The following is a 14,361-nucleotide window of genomic DNA, read 5'->3' as shown; positions in this document are numbered from 1 at the left end:
GTTCCCAGAAGTAACATCTTCAACGATCTGTCTTGGTCCATCTATGTCACCTTGACAGCCAAGAAAATGCACTAGTATCTCTACTCCCTCAGAAGTCTGAGAAAATTTGGTAGTCACCAGCATCCCTCAACAACTTCTACAGATGCACCCCTGAATGTATCCTCTCAGCCTGCATCACTGTGTGGTCTCGCAACTGCTCAGCCCAAAACCAGAAGAAACAGCAGAGAACTGTGATCAGAGCTCAGACCATGTCAATGCAATCACGAAGAAGGCTCGCCAGCGACTGTACTTCGTGAGGAGTTTGAGGAGATTTGGGATGTCACCAAGGACTCTTGCAAATGTTTACAGGTGTTCGTGGAGGTCATTCTGAATAGTTGGAACAGTGTCCGGTATGGAGATGCCAAAGTAGAGGACAGGGAAAGGTTAGAGAGAATTTTGAATTCAGCCAGCATCATTATGGGCATCAGTCTTAACTATATTGAGGCCATCTACAAGAAAGCAGCTTCTATCCTCAATAACACCCCCCCATGAAGGAGGTACAGGAGCCTGAAGACGATCACCAAGCAGTGTGGAATAAGTTTCTCCTCTCTGACATAAGATTTCAAAATGGACAATGAACCACAGACATTACGCCACTTTTTCTTATTTTTCGCATTAATTCATTTATTTTTGAAAAGTAATTTATAGCAATATCTGCACCTGTAATTCTGTCGCAAAACAATAAATTTCCTGATGTTTATGATGATAAATTCTGATTCTGACTGTCTTGGCAGAGAAACATCAGTGAGATTGGCATCAAGTGATCCACCCTCCCTGAAATGTTAATCATCCCATGATTAAACTACTCTTTTACCACTGAGAGAATTTACTGAAACATCAAACGCAGATAATTATAGACCTATAAAATAATAAACAACATGAACATTCTTGACTGGGAGTAGCAGCATGGAAAAGAATAGGAAAGCAAGTTTTATTTTAAATTAAAAAGTCATTTCATTATCAAGATTTACACATTTAGAAAGGCATGGTTAAGTTGGGACAAACAGCGTGGTTTTGAGCAGAGAAGATCATGATAGAGATTTTGCCCATAGCAGCTGTTTGAATAAAGTTGTGTTTGAATAAAATGGCATCGCCCAGGATGAAAAGCTGGTTGATGCCACTTACTGTTGGGGTGACACTCATCCCTGGTTAATAAGCATCTCCTTATTCCTTCTTAGTAAGAGTTGCCCCAGAGGCTTTATCTGTAAACTTTGGGGAGATTAATTATCTATAATGTTATTGTTTGTCTTTTGTCGGCTTCATGGAGGGGGAGGAATCTGCAGATGCAGTGATGGTTAAATGTTTTTAAGGAATGTGACTGAAAATGCTTTAAGGTTTATATATTCATACAAGTGAAGTTTGTTCAATGTCAGCACAGTACAGTGTTTTTGCCTTTTAACTGTTTATTCTTAATGCAGGTGTATTACTATAGTTAGGCCTTGTAAGAGTAAGTCTCAAGCAACAGGAAAATTCAATTATCTGGCATCTACCAATACCCATAGGTGCCAGATAGCAGATGTCTTACTGTATATGTACATACACACATATACACTACATATCTGTGTGTGTGTGTGCATTTATAGATACACACACACACACACACACATACATATATATACACACACACACACATATATATATATACACATATACATATATGTATATATGTGTGTGTATATATGTATACATATATATACACAAAGCATTATTACAATGCACTTTAATGTAGTACATTGCAATCCTAAAAAAGGAATATATAAAACTGATCTTTATAGGCAATAAGTGAACAACATTTATTTAAGAAAATATTAGTCAAAAGTTTAATATATTGTACATTTAAAATTTACAATGTATATTTTTGAAATAAAACAATAAAATATTCAAAGTATTTGTCTAATGTACATTTGTGTCAAATTGCCCACATGAGACTTTCACCAAAGTTAGATCGGCACCTCTGAAAAAGTAATGAAGAAAAACATGTTCTCTCTATTGGGGACACGGAGAAACTCACCTCGCCTTTCTTTACTGTCATAGATTGTCTTCTGGGAGTGATCTCTTCATTAATGCTGGACAGGAAGTTCTGTGAAATACGAAGAGCATCTTGCAGCAAAGGATGGTCCTGATGGTTGACTGGAGTGTGTTTTAATAAGTCCTACAGGAACATGAGACAATCATTCAAACGACACAAATTGAATTTATTCACATATTAACATTTTCATTCACATCCAAAGTACACCAACTAATTTTACTGGGTGAATATTTTTGAGTGAGTAAATGTAAAGTAGGTCAACAAAGGGTGTACAAGATTAAGTGCCAAACTGATTTTAGAAACAGGAGACCCAGGAGGGAGAAGGTCCAAAGATTTTGACCCATGGCAGGGAGGGTAGAGCCCAATCATCTCAGGGACACGCATTCTGCCCCTCCTCTGTAAACTCTCCAGACTTGCATTCTACCATCTCACAATTTACTATCCACCTTCGTACCTACCCCTTCTTCTCCTTCATTCCTTCTTAGCCTCCCTACCCCCTAACACTAATTCCACCCCCACCTCTGATTTTTACCCTGATCCAGTGTCTTCAGACCTTTGCTCTCAGCTGCTGAACAGTTTCTACCTCTAGATCAACTCTTGATGCCTTTTCCAATACCTCTTCTTCTGTGCCTATTTCTTTGACAAGGAATTTCAACCAACCACTAATAATCTCTTCATCTGAATCCAACAATCCTCCTCTTCTTCCTAGATACCTCTCCCCAGTAAGTTTCATGCTCTTCACCATTTCATTTCCAATTGCTGACAGGATATTAACCACCTGGAATTCTTCACCCCAATGACCCACCCTAACAAGAGGAAACCCACCCTAATGTGAGGACCCCCTCCCCCCATCCCATTGAAAGCACTGCTCTCCACTCACTATACACCAACATCAATCATGCCATCAGACCTGTAGACAAAGGAGGCGCAGTCTGGAGCAATGACCTCTAAGGACAGGAATCTCTTGGACACCTCCTCATGACTACCTCTTGACCAAGACTCCACCAACCATCATCCGGGCATCATCTCTCAGACCATCATCAACTCATCACTTCAGGGGGTCTCCCTGCCACCACCATTAACCTGATAGTTCCCCAACCCTGCACTGTCCTCTTCTATTTCCTACCCAAGATTGACAAACAAATCTGCCCTGGCAGATGTATTGTTGCTCTCTGCTCCTGCTCCATCAAACATATCTTTCACACACCCTTGGTTAAGCCCTTGGCCCTGTTGTCTAATAACTTAGACATGGCCACCCATCAGATCCTTTCCATTCTTGATCTCCATATGAATTAGAAGACTGCTCACCACCAGGGCAGAGGTGAGGGGGGGATGGGACACACATGCATCACGTACAGCAGTACCAAGAGCTCCTTGCACCTGATAACCAAGTTCTTCCCTGTTATTGAGAGAGAGAGCACTATTCCCACACACCTAATTGTTACTGGTCCTTGGAAATCTGCTCTGCCCAATTTTTATTGCATGTCTCCACACCCCCCCCCCCCACGCCCTGCACAAAATCCTCAGTGCCATCAGATGTGACTATGATCAGTCAGACCAGTTACTGAAGAACATATCTTCTCACTTCTAGTTAACCCTAGCACCCGATGCCAACTTAAATTGACCACAGATGCTGATCAGACTGCGGACTGATAGTGCGTCTGAAGAGAAAATGTGTGTCCTATCCCCCCTCACCTCTGCCCTGGTGGTGTTGTCATCCATGTGCAGGGAGTCTTTGACCTGGGTGCCTCCATTACCTGGCAATGCCTTATGCCCTCGTCCTTCCTGATGGATTCAGCAAAGAGCTTAATGCAGCAATTTTTTTCTCCAAAAATAAACTTTTCTCAAGAAATTCATTCAAAGTAAAAACACTTTCTCTCCACCATTACTATCAAGTCAGGATAGTTTGCTGCCTCTCAGGGCCAGAGTCAAAGGTGTCTCTGAATGGTTAGGGCACATCCTCAACGGGAGGATGAGCTCATAGAAGTTTTGTGCACATTAGTATCAATGAATTGGATGGGAAAAGGGATGAGGTCCTGCAGAGAGGTTAGGGAGGTAGGATGGAGACTATAAAGAAGGACCATGAGGGTTGTAATCATTGTATTCCTCCTAGAGCCAGTGAGATTAGAAAGATAGGTGTGGCTGAGGAACTGGTGCAGGGATTCAGATTCTTGGATCATTGGGAACTCTTCTGGGGAAGGGGTGAGCTGTAGAAGAGAGGCAAATTACATCTGAACTGGAGTGTAACCAATATTCTAGGAGGGAAGTTTGTCTGAGCTCAGACCATAGATGAGGCAGAAGAGAAATTGGGGGCTAATATTGTACTCAAAGAGAATGAGTGTATTAAGAAGAATAGGCTCCCTAAGTGAGAGGGAAAGTGAGACCCAAGGTTTAACTGCATTTATTTCAGTACAAAAGCCCAGGTAAGGCAGACAAACTCAGGGCATAAATTGGCTCAGGAGACAGGAATATTGTAGCCGTAACAGAAACTAGACTGAGATAAAGGCCAGACTGGCAGCTCACTGTTTCAGGATGCAGATGTTACAGGCATGATAAAGTGGCAGGTAGTTGGAGGGGATGCATTTTGGATAAGGGAAGACATAACAACAATGCTGGAAAGAGGATATTTTTGGGAGATAATCTTGTGAAGTTGTATGGGTAGAACTTAGAAAATGATAATTTGATGGGGCTGTGTCATAGGCTTCCAAATATGCAATGGGAATTGAAATTGTAGATATCTGTAAGAATAAAAGGGTGGTATTACGAGGAGGCTTTAACTACCCAAATATGCAAAGAACAATGCACTTGAACAGGGCTGCATGTTCCAGGAACTGGCCACTTTCTGTGGGAAAAAAAATCTTCCCTCACAAATCTCTTTTAAACCCCCCCCCTCTTCTCTTAAAGCTATACCATCTGGTGCTTGACATTTGCATCCTGGCAAGAAGACTCCCATCTACCCTTTCCATAATTTTGTATACTTCCCTCAGGTCTCCCCTTAGCTTCCAATGTTCCAAGAAAACAACCCAAGTTTGTCCAAAATTTCCTTATATCAAATATTCTTCACTCCAGGCAAAATTCCAGTGAATCTCTTCTCCATATCTTCCTGTTATGAAACAATTTTCCACAGCAGCCGAACCAAAGTTTTACACAGCTACAACATTATTTGCCAACTTTTATACTCAGTGACTTGGTGGATGAAGTAAATATGTCACACACCTTCTTTAACCTCCTATATACCTGTATTACTACTTTCAAGGAGCTATGGACTTGCATTCCAAGATCTCTGCAATTAGCCTTTCCCCAATTTTTCATTTTATCCTAGGCCTGATCATATCCTTATCCAGAATTATTCTAAAACTTACAGAATTACGATCACTGTTCCAAAAATACTCTCCAACCCAAACTCCAAATCTCTGATCACCTGACCAGGCTCATTTGCAAAGTCTTGTATGACACCTCACTGTTTCAAAAAACCCTCTTGGATGCACTTAGCTAATTCTCTATCATCTCCTGCTTAGAATTACTTGATATAACCACCACCATCCCCTCAATCCCTCCACTTGCTCAACAATTGATCTGGCTTCCACTCCCCTGCCAATTTAAACCCTCATGAACAGCACCAGCAACTCCTGTGAAGTTACTGTGGCCCCTCCAGTTTAAGTGCAACCAGTCATTGTTCAAGCCCTACTTGCCTGGAAGAAATTATACTTTCTTATCATACATATAGTTCAACAATGTGCTAAATCTCCTCGAACTCCAACTAAATTGGTGTTGCTTCGATTGGCTGGCTTGAAGAGAGGTCCTCCAATATGTGAAGGAACTAACCCTTTCCACTGCTAACCCATCAACAAAGGCAGATGCGTGGTCCTTCGGCCGCCCCTTCCAAAAGTCCATAATAAGTTCTGTGGTCTTGCAAGATTGTTGTTCTGGCACCACCAAACCAGATTCTTGATCTCCATCCAATATTCTGACTCATCATTTCCTGTTATTCGGACAACAATGGTGGTGTCACCAAATTTAGATTGCATTGGAGTCGGACTTTGCTATGTAACCATAAGTGTATACGATTTAGGTCATAAGTCAGCAATGAATTAGCTGTTTAGTGAAACAAAGTGGTATACTCCTGTTTATCTATGTCTAAATTTAAAAGGCAACAAAACTATGATAAATAAATGAGTTTCTACTGTGAGCAATTTATAGAATGGCACTGCTGCACTTACATGGAGAACAAGAGTGCTCCGGGTGACTCGGTCCACAGGTTTATATAGAAGAGCTGCAAAGAGAGAAAAATAAAGTGAAATATGTAAAAGCAAAGGTTCTGATGTCAGAATTAAATATTAATACAATTTCTCCCTCCATTGATGCTAGCTGACCTGCTAATTATCTCCTGCAGTTTGCCTCAATTTTTGTAAAATACACAAGAAGTGGAATATGACAATAGTCCAGAAAAAAAAAAATTCTTCAAATACAATTTCTCAGATCTGAAAACAGGGAAACCCCACAGAAAGTATAGGGGCACATAAAAAGTAATTAAGAGGGCAAGGTTAAAGAAAATCCCAAAGCACTCAATGTCACTCAAGAATGACTAGAGCCAATTAGGGACCAAAATGGGAATGTGTGTGGAGCCTCAAGGTGTAGCTAAGATCTTTAATGAATACCTCTCATTTGTGTTCATCATGAAGAACTTCACTGTATTTAAAGAAATAGAGGCAGAGGGTGAAAACAGTGCAACTTCAGAACAAAATTATTCCCTGGACTGGAGGAGGCAGATACAGAGGTTTATCAAATCATGAGGGGAATAAGGTGAATGCTCACAGTCCTTTTCCCAAGATAGTTCTAATTCTAGAACTAGAGGGGAGATATTTAAGAGGGACCACAGAGGCAAATTTTTCATTTAAAGGGTGGTGCATATCTGGAACAAGTTGCCTGAGGAAGCTATAGAAGAGGGTACAATTACAATGTTCAAAGGCATTTGGACAGGTATATGGATAGAGAAAGGGCTAAAAAAGATATGGACCATATGCAGGCAAATCAGACTAGCCCTGAAAATCAATAAAGTTAGCATGGACATGTTGGGTTTAAGGGCACAATCTGTGCTATAAACTATACATATCTAAATTACCATTGAAAACCAGGATGTATTAGATATCCTAGTGTGCTTAACTATGGATACATACCCAGAATCTTATGGAATATATTCAAAGCTGCTAGTGGACACATGGGGGAGAGGGGTGGAGGTGGGGGAAGAGAGAGATTGCTGGGGCCCTGACAGAGATTATTAAAATTTCACTGGCAGAGGTGGAGACTCGGATGTCTGCAGGGTATGACACCCTTATTCAAGATGAGCAGTATTACAGGCTGATGAGTTTAACATTAATGGGAGAGGAATTATTGAAATAATTTCTGAAAGGCAAGATAAACTAGTCAGTCAGTACAGCTTTATTCACGCAAGATCCTGTACAGTTCATCCGATTAAAAATTCTGAAGCAGTAACTTAAGTAACTGTCAATGAGAATTGTGTGCTTGATGTAGTCTACATGAATTTCAGTGATGCTTTTAACAGGAGCTCATCCTTGGGTAAGAATCCATGGGATCCAGGTAATTCGGATCACAAATTGCCTTAGTGATGAGAGCAGAAGATGATAGAGGCCTGTTCTGACCAAGTCCAACACCTTATCCAGTTGAATTCCATCTGTCATTCCTCAGCCCACATTCTCAGTTGATCTAGATCCTGTTGTAACCTTGGATAACCTTTGTCATTGTCTACTATACCACCGATGTTGGTCTTATCCACAAACTTACTAACTATGCCACCTAAATTTTCATTCAAATACTGGTCACCTTCCTCTAACCTGTGAAACAACCCTCCACTACCACCCTCTGATTGGTAACAGAAGGTCAGTTTTCTATCCAATTAGCTAGCTCACTCTGGATCTTGTGTGAACTGAACTTCCAGATCAGCCAACCATGCAGAACCTCATCAAAGGTTTTAAATCCATGCAGAAAATGTCTTCTCCCCTACCTTTGTCAACCCTTCAATCTTTTTGGGTAGTAGTAGATAGGAGGGATATGCTGGACCAAAGGGCCTGCTTCTGTGCTCTATGAAGCTTAATGGCTCTATTTTACTCAGCAGTTTCATTTTCTTCACTATTTAATCTTTCAAATGTTCTCACCTTCAGCTGCTGCTATTCCATTTCAGACAACTTCCCCATGCCTTTGCCAAGTGACTATTCTTTATGTCTGTGTCATGACACTCAGACCTATTGCTGTACTTACCTGGTAGCCACAGGTACACACTTCCACACCAAACACCACAACATCATTTAGTTTCTTTGCCAAAATATAAGATCCAAAATGAATGTACATTGTTGAATAAAAAGTCATCCTGGCTCACTAATTTCTTTCATGTAACAAGATTTAAGGGAAATGATAGATTCCAAATACAACCTGCAAGAGGAACTCAGCATCAGTGGGGGAAAATGAATGCTTACCATTTCAAGCCAAAACCTATCAGTTCCTGATTAATGGTTTTGGCTTGAAATGATGACTGTTACTTTTCTCCCACTGATGCTGCTTGACCCATTGAGTTCCTCGAGCATCTTATGTTTGGCTTCAGATTCCAGCATCTATAATCTCTGATAGATTGCAAAATGCTACAAAAGCCAAAATCCAAGGGTGATATTACTTCCAAAATGGTAAACTACTTGTTCTTCTTTGACAATACTGAGTGCCCTACCTTCAAGAGAGTTCTTTGTGTTCGGATCTTTTATATCTTTTGTATTCCTGACCTTTAAATTCTAAAATAAAAAAAAAGATATATTAAATGTGCAGTGCTTATGTAGAGAGCTGATGTTAGAAGAAAGTATAGCAACTACAAATAGTAACATTATAGTACTGGCTGTCAAGGACGAAGTGACATAAGATTTAAATTATAAGTTGATCTCTTGAAACAATGGACACAGAATCAGAACATGGCAGAGAGAGGGAACAACAATACAGCTTCAAATTGTTAGTGGTGTAACCTAACTACTTGCTATTATCTCACAGCCTGTCTGCAGGAAATGACACAAATTGCTGAAAGAACCAACTTGTGCAAGGATAAACACAGCCATACCCTGGATGTCTATGGAATTGACATTACTGAATCCACCACCATCAATAATAACGACACAAACAACAGCCGAAAATACCCGAAGTAATCAGCCAATCCATAGATAGAAAAACATTCCATGTTTTTTAGGTCAAGGATCCTTCATCACAAGTGGAAAAAAAGAAACATTTTTTTAAGCTGCAAAGGAAAATGGTTGGACAAAACAGAAGGCGATCTCTTATAAATTATTTTCCCTTCCACACTATATTTTATTTCCTTTATTTTCTCTTTGTTGGTGAAGACCAGACGATTAATTCTTATCAATAAATTCTCAGGATAGGCTGCCTAGTATTTTTCTATTTTTTCTTAGATTAGGTGGCGTTTTATACAATAAATTTCTATTTTTTTAAGATTTCAGTTTGAGATGAGAACATATTTGTTAACTGTGGTGTAATGCATTCGGCTCCATCATGATGTCATATTGTGATTCTTTTCCCCTTCTTGATGATGTTCTCCTATTCTCCTCACACATTGTTCACCTATGAGTAATAAAGATTGAAAAAGAAAGAAAGAAAACAGAAGAAATGTCTGTGATGGGATGCAGATCAACAACTGTTGAATAAAACCTCCTTTAATGTGTGGAAACAAAAGAGACAAAAGAAATGGATTGTGCTCAGAAATGCAACTTCCCGGATGGCAAAATTGACTTTGTGGGAAATTGTCAAGAGCAATATGGGAGCATGAAGAAGAGAAACCAGAGTGGGAGAGAGAGAAAGAATTAAAGTGACCAGTTGTGCCAGTGGACTGAAGGGAAATCTTAAGCAGTCACCCACTCTGCATTCAGTTTCTTCTCTCCAAGCATGACCTTCAGCTTCCAGTACTTGAGGTAAATCTGTGTCATTACTGACCTACTGAGTTTCTACTAATAAAAACCATGATATGTGTTTAAATACACTGCATTTAATCTCTTCATTATCTGGCACATTAGTTCTCCAGTCCACTCCCACTCTGAATTTTCTAAGGTTAAGGTAAAGGTTCCATTATTGGAACATAATACTACATTTAGACTGTAACATACATGACATTCTTTAACTTTTGTCTACTGTAAGGCAGTAGGAAGTTCCCACTTTGTCCAGCACCCCTCACAGAAACCTACAGCACCTGGTCTCCCATTCAGGTACTGACCAGTCCTGAGCCTGCTTAACTTCCAAGATCAGACAATCTCATGCATATTTAGGCTATTAGGCTTCTTCAACCTTCAAACTCTTCAAAAATATCACCATACCTTCCTTTTCCAATTTGTTTTTTTTTCTCTTGCCTTCAGATCTTTAAAGTCAGAATCAGGTTTATTGTCATGAACATGTCACAAAATTTACTTTTGTGGCAGTACTATGGTGTAGAACAAAGTGAAACCTCACTATAAAGTACATCAACCAGAGCAGGGCTGACATAGACAGGGTGGTGAAGAAGGCTTTTGGCCTGCTTGCCTTCATTGGTCAAGGCGTTGAAAGTGAGAGTTGGGTCATTATGTTACAACTGCCCAAGGCATTGGTGAGACCACATGTGGAATAGTGTGTGCAGTTCTGACCCCACAGCTTTAGAATTTTTTGTCGAAACTCACTCTCTGAGAGGTCAGGGGATGGAGAACTCCCTGTCTGAGATGTCAGGGGTTTGGGAACTCCCTGTCTGAGAGGCTGTTGGAGTGATTCTCACCACGTAATCAGCAGCTAGATGTGGATTTGAAACTTGAGACCTTCTAGGACCTACAGACCTACTGGTCTGCTCTATCAACCAGTCTGGATGTGATGCAGCAAATAGCCTTTTCCATCGTAATTTTTTTGCAATTCATTTGGTTTGAGTTTTATCTGACTTAATATATGCATCAAAAGGCAGAATTGAAGAGGGAAGCATCTTCTCTGGGAGGGGAAGGTTTTGCTTGAAATTTGTGGAACCTACTTCATTCAAATGGCAATCCCACACCTTCACTTAGAGAGTTGAAGAGAACTGTCCATCATTAAACATCTTCCTACTCATACCTGAGGCTGGCACAGTTAGTGTAGCAGTTATGTTCTAACAAGAGTTGGTAACCTATATTATCTTCCTGCAATTTGTGGTGCCATCTGTCTATCTTGTCACATTACCATACCACCATACCACATCAGTTACAATGCAAACAGACTTCCAATTGGAAGATTCTTAGTTGTCGAAGAGCTTTTTGCCAACCTTGTATTTTTTTAATAGCTGGAATTGAAGAGTTCAAGAAAAATTAAAAATCAATTTTTTTTTCCAGAATCCTCAGGGAAATTAATCTTTAATTTTAAAATGTACCATAGCAATTAAGCAAGGTTATTTTGACAATGGCTAACTTCCCTGCCACCTCTCCCACCAAGTACAACAGAAATACTATGGGAACACATCATCTTCACATTAAACACTACGCTGCCTTGACATATATTCCCATACATTAATCACTGTCGGATCTAAACCTAAAAATTCCATACTAAATCCAATGTGTGAGCACCATCATCATAAGAACACAGTGTCTAAAGTTCGAGGGGAAGGCAATAAGATATCCAGCAGCAGGAAGAGAATTGCAAGACCCAAGATGTACTCCTCCAGTCAAGTGCAAATAGGCAATTCCACACCCTCTCACTTCCCTGTTCCCTGCGATGATGATGACAATCATCAGTAAGGCAAAATCCGCATTTTCTCCTTATCTTGCAAAACTTCAGCTAAAGAATAACTTTGAAATGATCAAAGAATACTTTGGGTAATTATGAGCAGAGGCATCAACTATAACTGTCACTGAGGTGGTAAATAAAAAGTTGAGGCATATTAACTGTAAATGGCTTTGGACAATAGAATGCTTTGCCCCAGATCAGTCATGTTGTGTGGGCATTTGATCAAGAGAAGGCTGCAAGGTTAACAATAGATGGCTGTATCAAAAGACGTAGTGAAAAGAAAGGCTGAACAATCTTGTTCTGTGATAAAAAATTTTACTCTCTCATCTCAGGGCCAATTTAATTTTGCATGCCAAGATAGTTTATATTTGCATATTTGACAAATAATTAATTGAAGAGGATACCTCTGATATTTCAGAAAACTGGGTATTTGCTTGACAACACTTCTCTGCTGTCTCTACTGCAACTTCGTAGTTATCCACAAAAGCTCGATACACTCCAAGCTGGCTGGCCTGCAGAGAAAAATCACAATAAATTAACAAAATAACTGATCGCGGTTTCATAATGTTCCAGTTAGAAAATAAAGAATGTGGTCTTAATCTTGACATCCAAAACCATTTCACAATCAATGAATTGATTTTGAAATATAATTTGTGCTACAAGGGGAAATGTGGTGGCTAAAGTATACTGGACACAATCCCACAGTCAGAAAATGTGAATGAATGTCCTTTTAATCTGTTTTAGTGCTGTTTAAGGAATTAAACTTTGTCTGAGGACACGTGAACCTCGTAGCTAAAGGGATCAAGGAAGGAAAGCAGGAATAGGGTACTAAAGTCATGTGATTGGCCATGATTGTACTGAATGGAGGCGCAGGTTTGTTGGGCTTAATGGTTTTTTTTCCTGCTCCTATTTTCAAAGATTCTATGAGGGAGGTCTCACAAAACGAAAATTGCGATTATATCTCTCCATCTAAGTTAATCAGCTGAATTTAATTTTTTATCCAACTAACACCGCACTACTGTATGAATTGCTAGAGTTTGCTGAAGTAGGGAGGATAATGCCAGCTTCTGGGGCCTCCTCAAAGGCAACAAATGCTGACCAAATCTCTGGTATTGATCTTCCGGTCAAAGCAGTGAATAGCAAAACTGATTAGCATTGAACTGAATGATCTCCCAAGATGGTAAGAACCAAAACTTCTCATTCAACAAGTTAATGTTAACAGATCCTGCCACATCACTTGAAATAAAGCATCTCATTTGTTGAAAATAATTCTAAACAAGGAACTCTGAAAGGTAGGATAGACAGTTCTGTGAAGCTATCTAAGGTGTGTGGTTAGGGTATTAATAACTGAATCAGCATACTCAGATAATATGTTTTACTACAATTTTAATTATTTTCCAATTTTCTGGATTATATGAAACATCCCACATGCTCCATACTAAAAACCTGAACATATAAACTAAAAGTCTGTTTTAGTTGTGACGATGAAAACTACATTTTGATCAGCAACAGGAATAAACTATAACAATGGAAATGCAAGTAAAGTGAAGGCAGAGGAAATGGAAAATATAAACGTCAATTTCTTCACAAGAGAAAATAGTGGTATAGATCATGGAACGTTACAGTACAGGCCCTTCAGCCTACTCCACCCTCCTAACCTCTCCATTATTGTCCATATCCCTCCATTTTATTTTTGCTCTATGTGCTTTAGAGTTTTATTCATTGTCCCTTTTGTACCAGCTTCCACTGTCGCCCACAGCAATGAGTTGCAGGCACCTACCACTTGCAGTGTGACATCTCCCTAAACTTTCCTCCACTCATCTTAAACAGATGTCTTCTGGTATTGGCCATTGCCACCCTGGGAAAAAGGTGCTGGCTGTCCACCCTATATATGCCTCTTATAATCTTAGGCACCTCTTGTCCTCCGTCATTCCAAAAAGAAAAGCCTTAGCTTGCTCAACCTTTCCTCATGAGACATGGTATTTGATGTGGCAGAACCCGGTGTGCTTGGAACAGTCGCTGCAAATATAAATCTTGGTCACATGTTTTTCTTTTGATTAAGCCTCTGCTAATATAGATATTTTTATATTCTCTGTATGTGATGTAAATCCAAGCAGTTACCAGTCTGGAGAGAAACAATGGTTTAATATTCCACATTACAGTATCAATTATTTCATGGTGAAAATAAGGATTTACTCAATGAGAATGCAACAAATCCCATGAGACTTTAAATTGTTTGATCAGATTCAAACAATGGTGGAAATTAAATATTTAAAAACATTTTCCTTTTCAATGCCAGGTATGAAACTCCATCTGCAAACCTGGTGGTGTTAAAGAGGATCGGCTCTGATGCACGAAGTGATAAAATCTTTCATTACTCTGACAATCACTTAAAGAAAGCAGGTGGCTGCCAATTCTTTTCTTTGGCTTGGCTTCACGGACGAAGATTTATGGAGGGGTATGATGACTGACAAGTCCGACGCGGGACAGGCAGGCACGGTTGCAGCAGTTGCAAGGGAAAA

At 39.7% G+C, this 14,361-nt stretch overlaps 1 protein-coding gene across 2 annotated transcripts in view; it reads right to left on the bottom strand.

The window, feature by feature from the left end:
• Positions 1-14,361, bottom strand: part of LOC138761507 (breakpoint cluster region protein) — a 294,540-nt gene that overhangs the window by 167,320 nt on the left and 112,859 nt on the right. For both annotated transcript variants that reach the window (XR_011356352.1, XM_069933745.1), the window contains exons 5-8: positions 12,244-12,351; positions 8,805-8,865; positions 6,289-6,341; positions 2,051-2,191 (exon numbers count right to left, since the gene is read on the bottom strand). Coding sequence is in view for 1 of the 2 variants with exons in the window: in XM_069933745.1 (XP_069789846.1) it covers positions 2,051-2,191; positions 6,289-6,341; positions 8,805-8,865; positions 12,244-12,351 (363 nt within the window). In the remaining variant the exon portion in view is untranslated. The remainder of the gene's footprint in view (positions 1-2,050; positions 2,192-6,288; positions 6,342-8,804; positions 8,866-12,243; positions 12,352-14,361) is intronic.

The sequence above is a fragment of the Narcine bancroftii genome, chromosome 4 (assembly GCF_036971445.1).
Source record: "Narcine bancroftii isolate sNarBan1 chromosome 4, sNarBan1.hap1, whole genome shotgun sequence".
NCBI lineage: Eukaryota > Metazoa > Chordata > Chondrichthyes > Torpediniformes > Narcinidae > Narcine > Narcine bancroftii.
This window is presented reverse-complemented; position numbering and strand designations above follow the sequence as displayed.